The 23,692-nt window shown below is 34.0% G+C and overlaps 1 protein-coding gene across 1 annotated transcript in view; it reads right to left on the reverse strand.

Moving 5' to 3' along the window:
- Window positions 1-12,538: 12,538 nt before the first annotated feature.
- Window positions 12,539-23,692, reverse strand: part of LOC125061612 (semaphorin-2A-like) — a 93,816-nt gene continuing 82,662 nt past the window's right edge. Inside the window, exons 9-14 of the mRNA XM_047667121.1 lie at window positions 22,658-22,812; window positions 20,749-20,929; window positions 17,869-18,144; window positions 16,399-16,533; window positions 14,468-14,576; window positions 12,539-13,772 (exon numbers count right to left, since the gene is read on the reverse strand). Of these exons, the coding sequence (XP_047523077.1) occupies window positions 13,701-13,772; window positions 14,468-14,576; window positions 16,399-16,533; window positions 17,869-18,144; window positions 20,749-20,929; window positions 22,658-22,812 (928 nt within the window). The 3' untranslated portion in view covers window positions 12,539-13,700. The remainder of the gene's footprint in view (window positions 13,773-14,467; window positions 14,577-16,398; window positions 16,534-17,868; window positions 18,145-20,748; window positions 20,930-22,657; window positions 22,813-23,692) is intronic.

Consider the following 23,692-nt stretch of genomic DNA (forward strand, 5'->3'; position numbering starts at 1 on the left):
ATAAGAATTAGTAAAAAAAGTCAATTTTCTTACAAAAACGCAAAATAAATCATAAGGCCTAGTGGCTTCAGCGTGCGACTCTCATCCCATTTCTATGTGCGAATCTAACATTCGCTCGTACGGTGAAGGAAAACATCATGAGGAAACCGACATGTCTTAGACCCAAAAAGTCGAAGGCGTGTGTCAGGCACAGGAGGCTGGTCACCTACTTGCCTATTAAATTGAAAAATGATTATGGAACAGATTCAGATATCTGAGGCCCAGACCTAAAAGAGGTTGTAGTGCCACTGATTTATTTTTTTATTTAATTATCATAAATTTTGTTGATGTAAACAGCATTATAACTTCAAGATTTCTCTATCTTTTGCGGTTTTTACATATTAGACTTATCAGTTTTTGTTTTTACAACAAACTCGCAAGCGAAATTAGAAAATTATCACTGAAGAAATTCAAATAAACGTAAATTAATTAATAAAGTTTTTATAGATTCGACGATTATTTAAATGATCCCAATCCTAAAAAAATTGTATGACTTAAAACTTGGCAATTAAATAAAGTGGCCAGTTCTTCTTTCTTGTTCTTCTTCTTTTCTGTTCATAAATGCACTTGGTTATCTATTATAAGAAAATTATTTTGAGTTTACCATTGCAGATAATTTATTTACCATTGTAACAATATTGATAACATATTTGACAGTAGGACATTTTTTTAATAAGAGTGATATATAAAACGTGCCTCAAAAATCTTCTCTTCATGCATACGAAGCTACGGACTAATCTAATTTCGGACCATTAGATTTAAAGTTAATTTCAGGTCTTACTGTCAAATTAGTTAACAAAATAATTTACAAGAACAATATTTTAAGGATTGTTAAATAGTAATAATAAAACCTATTATCCTTGAAGTCCCGGAACCAGGAACATGGGGAACATTCATTATTTAATTATGTCATCAGCCTACCAACCTGAAAAATTATACTAGTTAGACCCAGGAGTCCTATACATGGTAATATATTAACAACATCTCTCAAATTATTGCAGGTCTCTTCTCAGAAAAATACATAACGATTATTATTAAAGACACTCTGTAACTGATCACCCTAATGCAAGAATTCAAAACTTAGCTATACTCTGGAACTCTGGAATTATCACGGCTCATGCGGTGATGAAAACAAGGTATCATCATCACAACTCCTCAGTACACTGTCCATAGAAGACATTGTAAAATACGTAAATATACCAAATGATAGAGAGAGAGAATCAGGCCGATCAGTAATACATTGGAGATTGACCATTCGACAAGCTTTTCGCTGATTTTGGTCAAAAGGATGCCGCTAGTGATTAGGTGCAACGCAGACGTGAGCAGTACCTATCATTGAACAAAAGCGGAACACAAAAATATTCAATTCAACGTTTGCACAAAAATCGCTATCCTAGTGTATTATTATTATATCCACAAGCTTAACACTTTTTAAATTATAAAAACTAGTTAAAAAGAACCTGTTTTCTACGCCTGTAATAGATAAGTAATAAAACTTTTTTAATCTGAGCAGTCGTTGCAAGGTGTCGACTAAAGGGTCTCTCATCGAGATAGCTTTCTCAATTTAAGGATCCGACTCCGGCTCTGATAAGCTTTAGATTTAGCGTTGAGCGAATTTGTTCGGGTAATTTACTTTGCGAAGACAATAAAACTTGGTTGAATTTTATTTATGTAACGATGACTTATTTAATGGAGAAAAGTTGTATTAATTTTTAAAGTAAATCCGTGTAAATTTTTGTTGTACTTAACACATATTGTTGGTTTACGTAAATAAAATAAAATGTCTTTAAAACAAGATGGCGTATGGCTTCGAATTTGGTCGCCATTTTGGATTTGGACACACCTTTAAGTTTTCGACTTTCTACATACACTACTGTTAAGGCATCTTGACTAAACCCCCTGACTAGATCTATGATAACGAGAGTGATATCTATGACACACGATAATAATAATTGATAAAGTGCCCTTTAATGCTGGCAGCATTTCCTCGCTGTATTGCGATACGTATTGAGCGAGGAAAGCACCAGGTCACTGGTTACTACCAGGCGCCAACTTGAATCTTTAATTAACGCCTGTAATAACGAAAAAAACACTATTTTATAGTAAAGTAAAAACATCATTTAATCATATAGGTTTATGTTAATATACACTTATGACTCGTCAGTAAAGAAATACATTTTAAATGCTTCTAAATTTACATTTACTGCCAGTTCTCAAATCAAGGGGGTAGAACGGGAGAGAAGAACTGGCAATAAACTCTCCGCCACTCTTTTTAATCGCCATTTTTTTTACACAACGTTTGTAAGGAGCTGCAACCATTACACCATGTTCCACATGACATGTCAAGTAATTGACATGACGGCTCATTGGTCTAGTGGTTAGTACCCCTGACTGCGAATCCATGGGTCCCGGGTTCGATCCCCGGCTGAGACAAACAGCAATGTGATGAGCATTTAGTGTTGTCCTTAGGTCTTGGGTGTTTAAATATGTATTTATATGTTTATCTATCTATAATATGTATGTATATCCGTTGCCTAGTACCCATAACACAAGCTTCACTAGCTTAGCATGGGACTAGGTCAATTGGTGTGAAATGTCCAATAAAAAAAAAAAAAAACAAAGACTTGTCCTCTATCAGCAGGAGGCATGGTGAATATAATGATTAACAATGAATATGTTTAAAAAATTTTGTAGGAAGTCAGGAAAGGAATATATTCGTTTATTTGCCATATAGTCCCACGTAATAAACACGACAGTTTATTAGAATGAAGTGTGCCTATAAAGTTCATCTTATATAGTCTCTATAAACCCTAGCACGCCGACGATTCGTTTCGCATTTCCACAATTTACTACTTGTCATTTGATTGAATGTGCCTCTATTGAGCTTTGTAGGTTTGCCTAATTCGATTTGGGAGTCAAGAAGCTTTTGTCTAATCAATAACAGAGATCTTTGGTAGATTATAACAAAAACTATGGATATGAAAATCAAATCAACTTATTAACCACGTGTCTAAAGCCAGTCATACTAACAGAACTTCGTATAGCTATAATTTACGTAATAATCTAATCTAATAATTCTTGTGTCACAATGTTCGTTCCCATACTCCTCCGAAACGGCTCGACCGATTCTTATGAAATTTTTTATGCATATTCAGTAAGTCTGAGAATCAGCTACTATATATCTTTCAATCCCCTAGGTGTTAAAGGGTACACCCCAAAATTTAGAAAAAAAATTGTTTTTCTTTTTATATATTATATATTTGCTATTCTATACAGCATACAAAAATACATACAACCTCTAATTTGCACCCCTCTACAATCAACCCCTAGTTTTTATTATTGTTGATAGTTGAACTAAAAAAAAATTCCTAGAAATAATATACATCGCAAAACAAACTTTTGTCGGGTCAGCTAGCTAATATATAATTACTTCAATTATAATTTTTAATTATAAATGTTATTAATTATACGCAAAATTTTAGGTATAATTTACTAATATCATTTTTTTATTTTGAGAACAGGGTATTAAGAGCAATATTAGTAGGGGCTTCAGCGTGCGACTTTCATCCCTGAGGTCGTACATTCGAACCCCAGCTGTGCAACGGGCTTACCTTTGACCCAAAAAGTCGACGTGAGATACACAGAAGGCTTCGCTTACTTGCCTGTTAGAAAAAACTTTTAAAAACGAAACAGATATAGAAATCTGAGGTCTAGACATTTCATTAATTCATTATATGATTGTAAAGAATGGATCTATTCGCTTAGATAGGTACCCTGTACCTGTTACTTTTTTTTCATTTTGTCATAGATCTTAACTATGTGCTTGTATTTGTAAAAAAATCATTTGTAAATAATGTAGTAGAGTAGTAGAATCATTTACATATTTTTGTAATACTTTTTTAAGTTTCGCCTATCCTTGAGCAACATAGGCTATATTTGTTTGTAAAATTTGTGTTTAATAATCAATTGTGTGTAAAAAGTGTTTGATATATTGTAGAGTTTTTAACTATTGTGAGAAGCATAGATCTGAAACACGTGAATATCCTTTCTATAACATATATTCATAAGTATCTGATTGTCCTCATACATAATGTAATTATTTACATTCGATATAGCATCTATCCAGGATTACTATAAAAAAGACAAAAAATTGCATCATGAAAGAATGTTCCGAACCTGCCACAACGTCCTCTATTATATATACTATATACTATCCATTGGTTATCCCACACACTGTTCATAATATATTCCTGTTTGTTTATCATGCTCTTAATGGGGTTTATATTTTCATTTAGTTTTAGTTATTTTTTTTTATATAATAGAATGGCAAACGAGCTTGCGGGACGACCAAAAAGGGCAGTCTTCGCAGCCCATAGACACCCATTTTTAGTGGGTGCGTTGCCGGCCTTTGAGGGAGGAGTAGACTCGCTTTTTAAACATTTGGAGGTCGTATCTCTGAGGGAAGACCCCCACCGGGAGTCGATTCCACAGTTCGCTAGTTCGAAAAAGAAAATGTCTTGTGAAGCGGACTGTGGAAGAACTCCAACCATAAAGATGATGTTGGTGAAATTTAGAGGTCGTATTTTATGGTTCCTTGTTTAATTTTTTCCCTTGCTAGCTTGCTTATGCTCTAATATAATTGATGTGTATGTGTGTAAAATTTGTGATGTCATACTGTCTTGTATAATTTTATGCAAACACGTTGATTTAGAACTTACAAATAAATTAATCTATCTATATGTGTTCATCTATTGAATGCTGTACACAAATGAATATAGACCTCTAATCCTATGTGTATTTTACCGTGACACGATTTCGTGTACAAACAGCAAATTATGTATGACTTTTGTCTTCAAAACTTAAATTATATGCACGCGATCTACTGTAGATAAAGTTTTAAGGCCGTATCATGTAACATTTGATATATAATTGAAATCACAAGCCCACGACAGAACTTTGAAAGCACAGGCTGCACAACTTCGTAAGAAGCGCATTTCATTATTGTTATGAAGAAATTTTAATGTCATATTATGCTTGTGAGCTCAAACTAGTAAATAATTAGACTAATGTTTAAACCTTTTTGTATATATTATGTATTCCATCGGCTATATCTTAAGCTAATGGAGTACTGTTGTCATCTCTGGGCGGGAGCTCCCCATTACCAGCTCCATCCACTTGACCTTAAAGTCCTCCAAGAAAAGAGCTTACCAATTATTAAAAGGTCGGCAACGCACTTGCGAGCCTTCTGGCGTTAACAGTGTCCATGGGCAAATCACTTAACATCAGATGACCCTTCTGTCCGATTTACCCCTGTTCTAAAAAAAAATAAAGCTGTAGGATTACGAAATAGACTGCCTTAGTGGTTATTTTACTGGTTATGAGGTCTCGGATTCAAATCCAGGATGACACCGATCATCATATAAAATTAAAATATATCATGAAGACTTTTAGCATATAAATACTACAAAAGTCAATTGTCGCAGAGATCAGCTGGTTGATTTGTTTCTTGACGGCACGGCAATTGGAAAGGCGTGAAGACTTATATTAAGTCTAATAATACTGTTTTAAATGAAATACTCTACTAAAATTCTTAAATTATGTATATATGTATGAGGATGTATAGCTGCCAGTTCTGCGTAAAATTTAAAATCGAGACTCAAAATGACAAAAGTATTAGATGATTTTGCCTGAACTGAATTTGAATCCGTAATTTTCATATAAATAATTTATTAAAAGCAGACAATTCATAACACAACACAACAAAAAGTTCATATAGTTATTACTGTGTTAGTTTCAATATTCGTCTAAATATTTTATCATAAAAGTACGCACACATCACCGGAACACACACACAGTTACCGAGGCACAAGCAGTCCATTGCAGTGACCCATGTAAGGGCAATCCAGTCTTGCCCCTATTACCGCCAGCATGCTGTTAGAGCTCCGTTCGAGAGAGAGAGAGAGAGGGAGAGAGAGAGAGACAGCTTGCGCATCGAGGCGTAAAAACAGTAATTAATCTAATTACCCTTGATTTATTCTATAATTGAATATTTTTTGACACAAATTGTGATTGATTATATCTTCCTTTGAAAGATTATACAGCTCTCATCCCCAAATACATTTTAATAAGAAAATATTGGGTCAGTAATTAATAATGAGATCCTGGCGAGACTGAAAATCTATTAATTTGGCAGTAAAGTTTTCCCGTTTCAGTCGCCAATTATTCCCTCAGTAATTAAATTGTGTGTTCTAAGACTGACGCTTTACGATACTTAAATTACAGTTTGATTACCCGTAAAATGATATGAATAAAACCTCGGTTACGACTAAAGAATTCATTTCGTTTTATTACTTGACTGCTAAATGCTTTTATTTTGGCCATTAATTTATGAATAAATGATAGTAAAAGTGCGAAACTGCAACCCGCCTTTAACTTGTAATAGACAATTTTAAATTAATCATAAAGTAGGTGCTTTAAATATATGGCCTTCATAGATTATTATTTACTGTGTTATCTGGGTCTATGCCGATTTCCATGTGTTTCATCTATCCATACTGTTAAAACAAGAAAATCCGTTTGTAACAAACCGGAGTATAAATGCACAGCTAGCTACGAAAGATTAAAGTATTACATTATATAAAATAGTACTTTTCACTATAGTCTCCTAGGCGTTATGCACAAAGAAATCTCTGCGATTTTTCTATGTATGCAAGATTGTGATCGTATTTGTAAGGCTGTACATTTTTGTCACTTAGACTTTCTTAGTATCATAAGCGTGGCTAATACCTGAAGCGTTGGAGTTCCTTCAAGAAAAGAGCGTAGCAATACTTCAAAGGCCGGCAACGCAGTCGCGAGCTCTCTGGCATTGAGTGTCCATGCATGTATCACTTAACAACAAGTTAGCCTCCTGCCCGTTGATAATGAATAGTGTATATAAAATAGCCAGGATACGAAATTCTACCCGAATCACCTCGACGTCCGTCGTTCCACAACTGAGCGTTTTTCAAGGCAGTTTTTGCCGCGCACTACCACTTTGGGTCCTTCAAGAAAAGAGTGTACCAATTCTTAAAAGGCCGGCAACGCACTCGCGAGCCCTCTGGCATCGAGATTAATTGTCCCAGGAACCGTATACAACCGGTTACAGGAAAAACATCGTCTTTCGACACTTTGTTACCAATGCATCTTGAGATTTTTGGACATGTAACACGCAAATATCCAAAAAAATTCGTAAAACTTATCGTGACTGGCAGAGTGGAGGGCATCAGACCAGGAGTCCGATCCACTAGCTGGACCGATCAATTAAAAGCTCTTACAGGTCCTACCAACCAGGCGCAGAGGCTTGCTGAAGACGGGACAGTAAAGGAAGTTGTGCGGTACGAGCTTCAGAAATGAAGAGTACAACTCAAATCAAAATACGTTTATTCAATTTAGATGCTTCTTAGGCATTGATATACAAAAAACCCAAGATGCACAGTCTCGAATAAAAGTAACGCTCGAAAGTGTCCCGAAACACTATTTCTGTCCCTTTCTATAACAGTATGTCTATAACAGTATATGTTACAAGCATATATTATTGCAAAATCAACCTTACGCGAATTGCTTAACGTTATTATTACAACGCAGTGTATACGTACTGAAAGCAATAAAATTTTACGACCGACCGTGGTCGGTAGGACAAGGTATTGAGTGGAGTCGAACATGACTTTTTTATTTACAACTATTTAACATAATTTTAAATTTATCCGACTTTTCGGGTGCTTTACAGCGTGCGTGGTCACGGTGACTGAAGACAAAAGGTGTTGGATATTAAATAGTTGTAAATTTATAATAATACATAACTTTAATCCGGTTAAAAAGTTTTTTCTTTAAATTAAAAAATAATTTGTTAGTAAATATATTTGTCAAAAACTACACACAAAAAAGTTCAAAAGTACATAAATTTATTTATAAAAAAAACACAAATAAATAACATCGACTCCACTTATTAGACGCGACTCTTTGAAATGAGCGCACAATTTAGAATGTTGCGCTCATTTTTTGAGGACGTTTTTTAGACGTTGATTGTGCATCTTGGGTTTTTTGTATATCAATGGTCTTAGGCCATGCTCATGAATGTCAAAAACGTTTACAAAATCCGCGAAAGAGCAAGACTACGGAATCCGTTCGTAAAACTACCAGGAGGCCTTGTTCTGACAAGAACGGGCAAGAAACTTAAAGTTTTACCCTCTAAATTACAGAATACCTAAAGAAATTTGGGGTCGAAAAGTAAAAACAAAGTTTAATTCTAAAATAATTTATTTTGCGCTCTTTTTATAAAACAATAGCTTATAATCTAACTTAACAACATCTTTACAATAAACATTGGTATTTATTCTACATATTTAGCAATCTACAAGATTCCTAATGTATGTACAATTTACATCCTAACAAGTAGGCAAGTAATAGGAAATATTCAAATGACAAAACTTAAAACTAGAAGCGTCGTGTTTAGCATTAAATCCCCCAAAAAATGTGTGGAATCACACCGTAGCTGTCTTCTTTTCTCACAGCGTTAACTCAATATGACAGAAAGAAACGACACGATAGTTATTTTTTTTAAATATGTAGATTTCATGGGGGCTACGATTTTTTTAGCCTCAGAGTCGTCCATTAAACGAATGGTAGATTAATATATCGAAAGACTGGTGCAACTAACACATTTAACGATTAGTTAACGAATAATTTAGGAATAGGCAAGATAATCAATTTTTAAGGATATTGAATAATTAATTCTTAAATTCAGATTTAAAGACCCATTTCAATAAATTAAAACAAAACTAGATTTTGCACCAAAGAAGGTCTATTTCTTTTTAAGATATTTGGTCAGGGGTTTTAGGATGAACAGGTGAAGGACTATAAATGCAACAGCAGATAGCCAGCTTGTTTATGATTGGTCAAGTTCTGGACCAATCACAATCAAGTAATCTGTTTAATTATAATTATAAATGCTAAAACTGAAATTTAAAAAGCGTACTTCGAGGAATACATGACACATGGTCGCTTTTAAACGCTTTTAAAATTTCAGCGTAAACTCTGGTCAGTATTACTAAAGTCTATAGCTTTCTCTTATAAAGATGCATTAGAAATTACCCCTAGTTATACCGTACATTCTTCTGTCTAGATCAAAAATACAGTAAAAGGGGCACGTAATACTGCTTACTAAAATTAATATAAGTGTGATAAGGCAAGTTTAATTTATCATATAAGACCGTGATTAAATTGGCAGCTCAATCAATGAATTTGCGTAACTTTCTTAATAATCTAAGTTAACAATATATATTTACTAAATACAGTTAAATTTTCTATTCACTTAATAAATTATTGCTTCATTTTATTTTAGATCTTAATTCTATTAAGCATGCTTCAAGGCACTATACTAGTAAGATACGAAAGGAATAATTTTATAAAATTTGGGATTTTACTGATTTGACCACAGGTTATAAACGCATAGAATACGTCATTTGAATGCGCAAATGTCAAAATATTACCTTAAAATAAACATTTGTCAGCTGTCAACAAGCCATGACACATGCTTCATATTTTGATACTTGTACAACACTTACTGTTTTTTTTTTAAATCGAAACAAGTTGGAATGGACTGTGGACACTTTTCACGCGTTGCTACTTGCGTGATCTAGGCATTTATCCATTCGCCAGCTGTCACCTGACGATTTTTTTTTTACTTTAGTTTGTCAAATCAGCCCCATATTAAATTCGGTTTGACTCCGAAACTGTAAAATTACAAATTCCGACAACTTATTCAACAAAATATTATATTAATAACGTCATAACAGATAATGATGGTTTATTTTTAACCTGTGACTATGGACAAATAATAGCTTTTTTAAGCTTCGTTAGAATAAAATGGTTACATTCTTAATTCAAATAATATATTCTTAATAAATCAGAGACCTGTCACCGTGACAAAGACATTTGACAGTGATAGAACATGTTTTATAATCCGTGGTTTTATTCGGCAAGTACTATTTAGTTAAGGGTACTAAGTATCGCATAGATTTTGAGTGGCGGGAAATGTCATATTACTTATAATTAAAGACTTGACAAAGCGACATTCCTATTAATAATCTATATGAATGCATGTTGCAAATGCAAATTTTTAACCAAACCTAAAATGTCAAATTCTATGTCAATGTCAAATGTCTTTCTAAACAATCTGACACATCTCGGGTCTTATTTATTTACGAACCAACACATAGATAAAGATTTTAGAACTTATAATCATTTTAATCACTTTTAAATTAAACTTATTAAGTATTCCTTATCATAAATGCTAGATAAAAGCTTGAACAATCTAGATCTTAAATCTAAATTGGCGGTTATATTGCTCTTGCTGATCGGACGAATACTATTACATACATTATATATTTCTAGTACCACTGTTGGTCTTCGTACGTTTAAAATCAGGGTTCGATTACGGTGAAAAATAATCGGTCATTTAACATACTTTATTTAGTAGATAATGATTTTGAATCCATAGCTTTAAAAAATCATAAAATATAGAGTTTTGAAGAGGTTATGTATCGATATTGAAATCGCTGCACAGGTATCGAATATTGATAATAGGTTTTATTATCTGTAGTCTGCGATCTATGAATGTCTATAATTATATTGTATCTGTTTTATTGGTTTGAAATAAGTTGAATCATCCAAATTATATCTGATGTAATAAATGTAGCTGTGATTCGTATAAAGTTCAATATTAATCAGATTTTAGTTCGTTATTGTTTATTATGAGATTAAATTGTTTTATAAATTCGCAAGTGTAATAAAGGCACGGTTTGTACGGTAAATCATAATTGGGGCATAAAATTTATAAAATGATTTTTAGTCCAAGAATAGAGTCAAAGTAAAATATGTAGTAAATATACGAACCGAAAGGTCCAGAGTTCCCTTCTCTGTGAAACAATGCAGCACATGCGATAATATACATAATGTTACACATCTCCTTGGCTTGACCAAACAATCGAACCCTGATTTAATTTACATAAATTCCAAACCGAATTGTAACAATTTATATGCAAACTGATATCACAGCATTTAAGTGGTTATCACCATTATTTACTATTTACAGGAATTTATTAATATTTAGACGGGAGAAATAAACTTTCAAAAGCGTAAAATTAAGACTAATTGTATTGTCGCACACAAATACAGAAATCGGTTCAGTAACTTTAGAGTTCAGTGACATTTAGCGCGTCATTTGACAGTCGTGATGTCAACTGTCATCACGACTGTCAAATGTCAAAACTAGTTGATGAAAACGCTTTTAGCGGAACTATAAACAACATGGAAGGATTGGTATTTGATGGACATTAGTTATATTGTATTGCACACTGTCTGGCATAGTGAAACATTGGTTTGACGTTAGATTAATTTCAATTAGCAATAGTAGTCTTTTTTGATTCGTGTTATGTACATCTAATATATAAAATTCTCGTGTCGCGGTGTTTGTAGTTAAACTCCTCCGAAGCGGCTTGAGCGATTCACATGAAATTTTGTGTGCTTATTAGGTATGTCTAAGAATCGGACAACATCTATTTTTCATCCCCCTAATTGTTAAGGGTAGTCCACCCCAAAATTATTATTTTTTAAATTTTTAGATAATATTGTTTTTATGATACAGCATTAAAAATACATACACCCCTAATTTTCACCCCTCTACGATCAACCCCTATTTTTTTATTATAAATGATACACATGGCAAAACGACGTTTGCCAGGTCAGCTAGTAATGTATATAATAAATTATCAGGCTACTTTGATGTTGATTCATACGAGGTGGCGTGACGTCGCAATACGACGCATGTTAAAGCGTACACACGGTCCTTAAATGTGTCGGCAGAGCTGAGAGCAGTCTTCTGCATTGTCGGTTATAACGTACTGACTGGCGGGGATGTGTGTACTGTGTAGACTGTAGAGTATTGTCCGGTGAGTGAACTGACAAAAGGTCTGATTTTTTTTGAAGGATAGAGTTTTTGACGTGATAACGTCTTTAAAATCGTTTTAGTCGGGTGACATGTTCAGAAACTTGTGTCACACCAAAACCTCACGAGCGCGATCGCAGGTATAACGAGAGAGAGACGGACCGATCTCCCGTCTCATCTCGAGCGCTGCCAGTCATTCCGTGAATGTATGAAGAAAAATGTATATCATAGTCGAATAAGTAAACTTGTCATTTTACACCCGAAATTTATCATCAAAAGTGTGAATAAAACGATAGATGTAATTTAAAATCTGAAAAAATTGTTATCTTCATTAATTCCTTACTTCCCAAAAACTTATATCACCAATAAGACGTTATCACGTAAACATCTCGATCGTAAACCTACTTTACAAACAACCAATATTTTTTTGTAAACATTTTAATCTATTACTGTTTAATTTTGTGTTGTTTTTGTCTATGTATTTTTATATTTTTGTATGTGATGTAAATAGTTACCGCATTGGAGTAATCTGTAAGGGTAGCTTATTTTGTTGTTAACCAAATAAATTAGCATTTCCATAGACAAATAATGTTATTTGTTAACATCCATCTATCATCAAAGTCAGTCTCTGGAACGTATTGTATACAAATGTGTTTTAGATCATTCCCTTACCAAATTATGTTCCCCTAGTCATTTCGTAAGCTAATATACCAGTCATTTCAAAACATATTTGTCGATTATTCGGAATTTTGTGTTATCTTCCGTAACATCGTTAGTCGCTCATTTGTAAACAGAATTATACTATTGATTAAATTAATTCGGTAATTTAATTGGGAATTTAAAGAATGACCAATTTCAGTGCATAGGTGAGCTAAAAAGTTTGTAGGCTAATAGAAGTAATCTTTTTTTATAGAAGTTGAGTATTCAATATAGTTACGTTGATACAACGATTATAGCGATCATACGATTTTTCGATACTATTTTTATAGTACGATTTGTTTTTAGCCTCAAAATAGGCTTCAGTTTCGCCAATTACCTCTTCATCGGTGCGAAATTTCTGTCTAGCGAGAAGAAGAACCTCAAGAGAGATCTTGAGAACAGGAAAAGTTGATAGGGGCCAAATCTGGGGAATACAGTAGATGCGGAAGCAATTCCAAGCCCAATTCATGGAATTTTGCCATCGTTTTCATTGATTTGTGTCAAGACATGTTGTCTTGATGAAATAGCACTTACGTCGTACATAAGTATCAAACCACACCATCGCATCATTTCATATGCCATGCCACGCACCAAAACTCTCTATTGGAATCAAATAAAATCATAAAAAAATAAAAATTTCTAAAACATGATGGCCATGACGTCGTTTCGTTATTACGTTTTAAATTATCATTTATCCCTCACCAGTGTGACACTGGCTTTTGTTTTTGACATTTGTCAACGATTAACCAAGTTCATACCTATCACTATCGCTGCTCAATAAATCATTTTATTAACTATTCGATTGTGCGTATCGTTTTAGCGCATTAATGTCGTCACTGACTATATTTTCACGGATTAATTGTGTGTATACCAATGGTCCAAACAATAAAGGACATTTTTACGCTGTATTAGAAGCTGTATATAACATATTTTGTAACAATAATCTTTCTTAAAACTATTTATAAGCAATAAATGCATATCACCGCAGCGAAGCGACAATCTCGTTGCTCATATTATTCTGCTGGTTTGAATTCATGTTTTTCGAACATTGCTGAAAATAAAATCTTCGTGAGTAAAATGGTGTCGAAAACTATACAATATAGCATTCAATTGAAACAGTATTTAGTTCAATCCTCCAATTTAAAAACACAAAAACAGCTATTTTTATATGAAGCGTTGCTAAGCATCTATCGTTCTCCACCTACTGAGTAAAAAGTAAAATTTGTTTTTGTTTTTTATTTTGGGAGTGTAGTATTTTATTGTAAATCTTATGTTCACCGTAATTGTCATCATATAATAGATAAATCAAACTCAAAATAACTTTATTCATATAGATAACCAAGTACACTTATGAACGTCAACAGAAAATATGTTAAATTAATTCTAAATTTACATTTACTACCAGTTCAAGTCAAGGGAGTAGAACGGCAAGAAGAACTGGCAAGAAACTCTTTGCCACGCTTTTTAATCATCAAGTTTTGCGTCATACAAATTGTTTTTGAGCAAATCAATTCCAAGGATTAGGATCATTTAAATAATCGTCAAATTTATAAAAAGCTTTATTGATTAATTTACGTTTATCGACAGTTTTGAATTCATTAATTTCTCTAAATAAGTATAGAAGTACATATATTTTTGTTATCGTTTTTGTTATCTCTCACTATTAATTTCGCTTATTAAATTTACCTCAGTTATGAATACTAGTGCAGTGCGTGTATCAAGGATGTTTAGCTATAAAATACTTACCATTTGACGAGACTCCCACGCTTTCATAGCGCTCTTGTACTTCTCAAACTCGTGACACCAATCAGAGTACACCTGCCTATACTCCTGTGATTTATTTGGTTGCGTACACCTGCGTACAATTATTTAACAATTAATTAATTAATAATTTAATTTTAATTTAATTAACAATTTAATTTCCTAAAAATATTGTAGAGATTTGATGGTGACATCTTATAATAGTTTAAGAGCTTTATTTGCCATCAATTGTGTGACTACGTTATTGATATGATCGGCATGATGGGCGGCCGTACCATACTGTCGGCGAAGCAGTTAAGGCCATTTTCAACCCCCCTATGACTTCCTTGTGGATAAAACTTAGCCTAAAGCCTTTTAGCCTTAGCTTAGTAACAAAGCAATTTGAATCAGTAGTTTAAGAATTATAAGTCAAAGTTAATTTTGTCACTCACAGAGCAGTGTTGCCCTAGTGGCTTCAGCGTGCGACTCTCATACCTGAGGTCGTAGGTTCGATCCCCGGCTGTGCACCAATGGACTTTCTTTCTATGTGCGCATTTAACATTTGCTTGAACGGTGAAGGAAAACATTGTGAGGAAACCGACATGTCTTAGACCCAAAAAGTCGACGGCGTGTGTCAGTCACTGGAGGCTGATCACATACTTGCCGATTAGATTTAAAAAGGATCATAAAACAGATTCAGAAATCTAAGGCCAAAACCTAAAGAGGTTGTAGCGCCACTCATTATTTTTTTTAATTTTGTCACTCACTGAATCACTGACCGAGTGACCGATCATCAGAATTCTAAGGCACTACCAGACATAGTAGCTTCAAATTTAGAATTTAATTAGTGTTTTGTGTATAAATCAAAAAACTAAAGCAATATCTGTTTCTTCCTCATTTAGCCAAGCCTACTCAGACTTCTGTGCCTGACACACGCCGTCGACTTTTTAGCTCTAAGGACGGTTTCCTCACGATGAATTCGACTTTTTAGCTCTAAGGACGGTATCCTCACGATGAATTCGACTTTTTAGCTCTAAGGACAGTATCCTCACGATGAATTCGACTTTTTAGCTCTAAGGACGGTTTCCTCACGATGAATTCGACTTTTTAGCTCTAAGGACTGTATCCTCACGATGAATTCGACTTTTTAGCTCTAAGGACAGTATCCTCACGATGAATTCGACTTTTTAGCTCTAAGGACAGTATCCTCACGATGAATTCGACTTTTTAGCTCTAAGGACAGTATTCTCACGATGAATTCGACTTTTTAGCTCTAAGGACAGTATCCTCACGATGAATTCGACTTTTTAGCTCTAAGGACGGTTTCCTCACGATGAATTCGACTTTTTAGCTCTAAGGACGGTTTCCTCACGATGAATTCGACTTTTTAGCTCTAAGGACGGTTTCCTCACGATGAATTCGACTTTTTAGCTCTAAGGACGGTTTCCTCACGATGAATTCGACTTTTTAGCTCTAAGGACGGTTTCCTCACGATGAATTCGACTTTTTAGCTCTAAGGACGGTTTCCTCACGATAAATTCGACTTTTTAGCTCTAAGGACGGTTTCCTCACGATGAATTCGACTTTTTAGCTCTAAGGACGGTTTCCTCACGATGAATTCGACTTTTTAGCTCTAAGGACGGTTTCCTCACGATGAATTCGACTTTTTAGCTCTAAGGACGGTTTCCTCACGATGAATTCGACTTTTTAGCTCTAAGGACGGTTTCCTCACGATGAATTCGACTTTTTAGCTCTAAGGACAGTATTCTCACGATGAATTCGACTTTTTAGCTCTAAGGACGGTTTCCTCACGATGACTTCACCGTCAGAGCGATTTATAAATGTCTAGATAGATATCCATTGGTGCAGTCAGGGTTCGAAACTACCTAAGGGTTGAGAGTTGAAACCTAAATACCTTATATAGTTTTTATTTTTACCTTTGCATATCGATGTCCAAATTGTACGAAGCAACGAGGGTAGGTCCAAAGTAGCATTCATATCGTCCCCTGTCCGATTCTGTAACGGCCAGTAGCACCAAACCACGCTCGGAAGTCAACAAAACTCGCTCCCAACTGTAATGTCGCACTTTGTAATACCATTTTCAAGTTAAACAGACATTAGGGAACACGTTTTCTACATTGCAATTATATTTTAGTTAAATTATTTTGAATTCTAATTCCATTTCGCACAGTGCTTAACTGACGTTTGCAGATTTGATTATAATTGTCTCTTAATTGAGATATCGCATAGCGGGGCAGAATTGGACAATTGTCGCGAGGAAAAGAGACAGGAGAAGAGAATTCAGGTCGAGTACTATGTAGACTTAGTGTAGTTTAGTAGTACTCGAATAAAGGCTTTTTTTATATAATACAGCAAACGTTGTTTTACATTTATATTAAGTATTTCTAGGAAAAATTTTTTTAGTTCAATACAACCAATCGTAGAGGGGTGAAAGTTAAGGGTTGTATGAATTATTGTATACTGTTTCGTAAAAAAATAAAAACAAAAAAATGTTAACCTAAAAATTAAAAAAACCCGTAACATTTAGGGGGATGAAAAATATGTTGTCCGATTAGCAGAACTAACCGATATGCACACAAAATTTCACGGAAATCGGTCGAGCCATTTCAGAGGAGTTTAATTACAAACACCGTGACACGAGAAATTTATATATTAGAAGATGTCAGTACATATTATAAAAAAAAAAAAATTATTAAAGGGTATTTAAGTTTCTCGACTTCGAGGCTTTTTGGGTCTCAGAGCAAGGAGAGTATATATATAATATATATATATAATATATATGTATAAAATCGGAAAGTGTCCAATAAATACTACTACATACTATATAGACTATGATACTTATAGTATATTAACGGAAAGCATTTCTTCAAGACAATATAATTTTACACACATACACATCAATAATATGATCATAAAAATTACACACTAGCAAGGAAAAAGACCGCAGGAAAACAGTTTAAACTAAAACTTAATTAACTTAAACCTAACAAGCGTAATAAACAAAATTACAGCTAGTAGGAAGATTGTTGCGAAATATATTTTCATTAACGTTAGTAATTAAATTGTAAGTTGTATATTTTTTACCACCACTATTAGCATAAAACTACCGTGCAATAACATTAATTCAGATATATGTATATATAATTATATATATAGATATACAATTTAATTTTTCTTTTTTTCATATATCGAGTGTTTCATATATTAATAGTGCCTTTAAGATTTCTTAATAATTTAATTGCTTGTCCTGTAAAGTAATAAAAGCGCATTTATCATATTCTGACCTATGGCCACAGCTATGTATATACATATATATATATATATATGGACCACGGGCATCGATTCCACAATGTTTCTATTTTTGCAAGTAGTATTTGAATACTCACTTATAACTGATTTTATATCTGCCCCTCTCTCTGGAATGATGGTACCAGGCGACGATTTGATCTGTCAAAACTTGCGGCGTCTTGGCAAACGCGGCGAGATGCACGCTCTGTCCATAACCAGCTCTGACCGTCTTCAGTGGAGCGCTGGCTTCGCAAATAGATGGGGTGGAATTTGTAGCGTCGTGAAGTAATCCTGGAGTGTAGGACCGACAGGCTCCAACCTCTTTATCCCAACCGCAGTACGGATCTAGGACGCAGCGCACACAGCTGTCATACCTATTGTGAAGGAGGAATTGAATTTATAATAAATATCTATACTAATATTATAAAGAGGAAAGGTTTGATTTTTTGTTTGTTTGAAATGAATAGGCTCCGAAACTACTGGACCGATTTCAAAAATTCTTTCACCGTTGGCAAGCTACACTATTCCCGAGTGACATAGGCTATGTTTTATTTAAAAAAAATTAGGGATGCTTACTAAAACTTGAATAATCTAACCCAAGGTGTAAAAAAATAAACAAAACACTTCCTTCAATCGTGTGCGCTGTGAAAACTATTAATGATAGTACAAAATGATATATCACAATTTTTCAGGACACACCACTATCTATAAAAAATGTCAGCATGTCTCTATCTTTTATAGTTACGTCACAATAAGCGTCCTTTTATTATTTTTTTTTATTAAAATACCACCGCTAGAAAAGGCTCTTTATTCGTACCTAGGTATTGATCCTTATCAAAATAATTACCAACGTTTCACATAAGCTACAATTTAATGGCATAACCACCAACAAAGCATGGTGGATTGGTGTCCTGCGTTGTCCTGCGTTTTATCTTGAATAGTTTACTACTATGTAATATAACAAAAATCTTAGCCACAGCAACGCTTGGCCGAGTCTACTAGTTATATATAATCCGGATTTATATTAATTTAATTAGATAATTAAAGTTTACATATATTGTCTAAAATTAATTAAAAACACAACATATATCATTGCCTGGAAGGGATTGATTGATAAGGCAACCGTTTAACTTTGTTATTAATAATTAAGTTTTCCGTTTAGACATACTTTTCACGCGAAAAGTCGGAAGAGTTAAAAAAAATTAAATAAATAAACAACGTTTAGTCTTGTGTATTTCTTTCTTTTTCGTTTGTAACGAATGAACTCAAAAACTACTGTACCGATTTCAAACATTCTATCACTTTTAGAATCTTACAGTTACTGCATATTAAACACTTACTCGTATATGGTTATATTTATTTATTTCAAAATTTAAAAAAAGAATAATTTTTGAATATAGAACAGGAGGAGAACGGGCAGGAGGCTCATCTGATGTTAAGTGATACTTCCTCCCATGAACAGTCGCAATGCCAGAAGGTTAACGGCCTTTTAAGAATTAGTACTCTTTTCTTGACCTTTTCGACCTTTCTCATTCGACCCTACGTCGAATTGGTTCGGAAATACTTCAGTGGGCACCTGGTTCCACAGTTGTGGTGCGCGGCAAAAAGTGCCTTAAAAACGCTCCGTTGTGGTCGTACCACGGACGTTGTGTTGATGCGGGCTTAGTTGCGTAAACATAACACATTAAATACAGTAAATTACTGAATACACTTTCCAATTCCCATACAGAAAGCTATGTCCATATTACTCATCACAAACACAATGATTCATAAACACACTATTTGAGAATCTTTGTCTAGATCGAGATGAAAACTGCAAATTTTAACTGTCGGACAACAATATGTTTTAAATTACTTGCATACATTTATTCTGAAGGTTGATTAAGTAAGAAGTCATTGTAGCGAATCGAACAAAACATTTACGTAGAATTTATGGTTTTAAGATTGTATTCCGTACTGTGTTCTTGATTTTTAAACTATCAATTAAAACCATTTCACATTATTTATTAGTCTATATAACGTATAAAAAATAATTATGAATACTGTTATTTTTTTTTATAGTAGACAATAGCCAAAATGCCAAAAAGGGTAGACATCGCAGCCCATAGACATCCATTTCAATTTTTGTTATACTCAGACAAATTTATGTTCTAAACCTCTATTTTTTATTTTTATTTATAAGGCGTCTAAAAACATTATTGGATTGCTCTAATCGTCAAATAAACTGCCTATTTTAAACCATTTTGTATTTAACTGTGACTTAAGACACTCCTATACGGCCAGTTAAGTATAAGTTGATTTTTAAATAAGGATATAATTTTGAATGTAATTTTAGTTAAGTGGTCTTTAAAGCGTGTTATTAGTGTTATTGTCTTTATGAGTAGGTGGCGCCGTCACTAGAACGCCAAGTGATAGTCAAACTAGATCTATTGTAATTTTTATTATTAAACGCATATTTTTCGAATCAAATAGGCAAATCCGATGGCTTTTAAGTTCCTAACCTAACCTAAAAACGTACGCACACACACTTACACACATTGCACATTCCCACACACACCTCAACAATCAAATGATTAGTACATTGACTTTATTACATAATGTTCTTCGTATATGTAATCCGTTTCGGCTATATTTTTAATTAAAAAATATAAATATTATCTGAACTAAAGGCTGTGGATAGTAGTTAAATAAAATAATGTACTTTCTTTTCGTTTTGTACCTGTTACCTAAATAATAAGTCACTCATTGACATTGACGTTTAAATGACAGTTTTACCAATTCTTGAAAGGCCGGCAACGCATTTGAGAGCCTTCTCGCAATGTGAGTGTCCATGGGCGGCGGTATCACGTAACATCAGGTGAGCCTTCTGCTTTAGTCAAAGTCAAGTCAGAAAACTTATTTGCTTGTACTACTAGTGTTAATGGTTCATAAATGGGCCAAGGCCGATATAAAGCTAGTAAATAAGCAAGTATACATACCGATGCGCACACGCATGTAAAGGTAGCTGACGTAATCTGTTGTCTGTAGCCAAATAGAGGGCATGGGTGAGCCTCGACAGCGCAAGCGCACGGACGGGTTCATCGCCCGCTGCTCGCCATATATCTGCCACGCGGGATCCGCCTCCAGCCCACTGAACGATCTTATACACTTCACCAGCACCTTAACAATAATCTAGTATGAATACAGAGTTTATCATCATCAGAGGTACACGCCTGTAGAGAGTGATTCTATATTCTCTATTCTAGATAAGGAAGAGGTGGTGGTGGAGTGGCATTTACCGTCACAACGCTTAAAATTTTTTTTATTTTATTTACTACCAATGCCTCAATCATACATATTAGCCATCTTGTGTCTCAATATATTTAAACAAGGATTCGACATAAGAAAAATGTTCAAAAACTATTTAATTCTAAGAGTTCAGAGGTATACATATTTTACACTGTTTAAAAAACTTATGGTTATTTAAAAAAAAATTGTTTTATATACAATGCGTACCGGATATTTAGATTTTATTTTCCCCGGTACATTCCGGGTTCATTGATGTAAAAAAGATTATTGCTCACATCGCTATAAAAAAATATATCAGTGGCGCTACAACTTTTTTAGGTCCGGGCCTCAGATTTCTGTATCTGTTTCATGATCATTTGTTAATCTAATCGGCAAGTAGGTGATCAGCCTCCTGACGCACGCCGTCGAGTTTTTGGGTCTTAGGCAAGCCGGTTTCTTCACGATGTCTTCGAGTGAATGTAAATGCGCACAAGAAAGCCCATTGGTGCACAGCCGGGGATCGAAGCTACGACCTCAGGGATGAGAGTCGCACGCTGAAGCCACTTGGCAAGCACGGCTCACATTACTATGGTTCAAAATAAAATTGTACTCCCTGAATTAAATTTAGAAAATTTCCAACCTTAGGTTTTGCCATTCAGACTTTATCGAAATTTATCGAATCGCGTTCATTCAACTCTTTAAACAATGTCCGTTTAAAGCCAACCAAATAAGAAGTTATACACTATTGTGCTCTCAGAACCACGTGAAGTAAATCTTTTACTAAGTGAGATTATGTAATCTTAAGATTTTTTAGCTAATATAAGACTTCTATTTTATGTTATTAAATTTAATATATGTATTATGTATACTGTATATAATAATGTGTAAAGTATTGTTGATGCCACTTTAATGCTGTGTAATTGGACTTCAGTTTTACAAATGTTGTTTAGTTTGTAGTACTCCATTCTGTTCTGTTTCTGTACCGATCATGTTAAAATAAAAAAAAGAATAAGACGATATTAAAGGTATATAAAGTACAAATAAGCAACATTTTAAAGAAACAGTCTAAGAGAACGTTTAAAGACATAAACATAGTAGTAAATATTGTACGACTACTGATTCTTACAGAATTTGTAAGAATAGGTACTATGTATTATTTGTTTATTTAAAAAAAATACACATACAATTAAAAGTTTTATCCAAAAATACAAGAAACATTATTCTTTACAAGACACATAAGTATGGCTGCCGTATGTCCAAATTGGTTTGGATTTTGATTTTACCCTTAGGTCCCTTGGCCCCAAGTTAGATAAGGCAGTATACAAATACGTAGTTATGAGAGCTAAATTGGAATTCCGGATAATCTGTGGCGTTGACCTTATTATTTCTATTGAAAACTGGAAGTCATTTGCTCGCAGGTTCTTCTTTTGGCAATTCACAACTTTTGAAAGACAGACTGGGCAAATTCACTTGTAACAAATTATTGACAAGAAAACTTAGACAAGTCCAAATTGTATAACATGGTTGACACCGTAGTTATGTATTAAAAATGGAAACCATGAAACACTACAGTTCAGTCTGTTAGTAGAGTTCGTCGTGTCTCAAAGTTTTGCTACTTACTAGTTCCCGCATAGAACACAGTATACGTGATATCCTGGGCTAGCATGTCAACTGTCTGCCGATCCACTACCAGTGTAGTCAGGACGAGATCTCGCTTGTAGAAAGCTGGAGCATCACCCTCGTGTCTCACGGCAGAGTCCATTAGGGGGTGAGACCTGGTGACAAATTCATTATCGACATTGTAAAATGTCCCCGTGTACGCAACAATCCACCGAACGGATTTTTATATTGGGAATGGAGATTCACTGTGCACGCTCTCTGCCCCATCTAGGGGTACATTAAGTCAAGTAAGTCAGGGACGCCTCAATGCGATTAATTCATTAGAAAAGCAATAAATCGAACTAATTCAGTGGCTGTCAATTAAAGTCGGGCGTGTGATTCGCGGTGACCCAATTACGGGAACACACGCGCCAAATCTCGTGTCATATACGTTAAGATTAGACTAGCTATTTGGTTTCGCTTTGAAAGTAAATTTCTGATAATGAATTTCTTTAGTAATTTGCAATTTAAATGATTTAAGCATATATTCATTCATTATCTTAGTAAGATCTTGATATTGCAACTAGTCCAGCCATAAGTTCTGTTACAAATGAAAAAATCGAGAGAATTTTTGAAATATTACACGTGTTCCAAATTCAAAATAATTAAAAAGTTGAAAAATAAGATAAGTTTTTATGTAAACGTATTTATGGCCAGACTAGAATATAAATCTTATTTATATAGCAATATGCTTTTGTAATACTTTTTAGTCCATTTCGGTTTAATTTTTATTAATAAGGAAATTACTAACGTGAAAAGACGAAAATACATACTATACATTGTTGTAATTAAAAAAAATATTAATTACAAAAAAGTCGCTGCGTGAAATGGGCGCCTTGTAATAAGTGATTCCAGAAGAACGGTCAGGTGATTGGAACAGAATAGGGAGTAGCGGAAGACTCTTTTCTCGTAGGCCAAGTCATTGTGGGTTTTTTACCACTAAATAATTATACATTATATTACTATTCCGTTGGTTTATATAATTTATTACGTTTC

This window comes from Pieris napi, chromosome 23 (assembly GCF_905475465.1).
Source record: "Pieris napi chromosome 23, ilPieNapi1.2, whole genome shotgun sequence".
NCBI lineage: Eukaryota > Metazoa > Arthropoda > Insecta > Lepidoptera > Pieridae > Pieris > Pieris napi.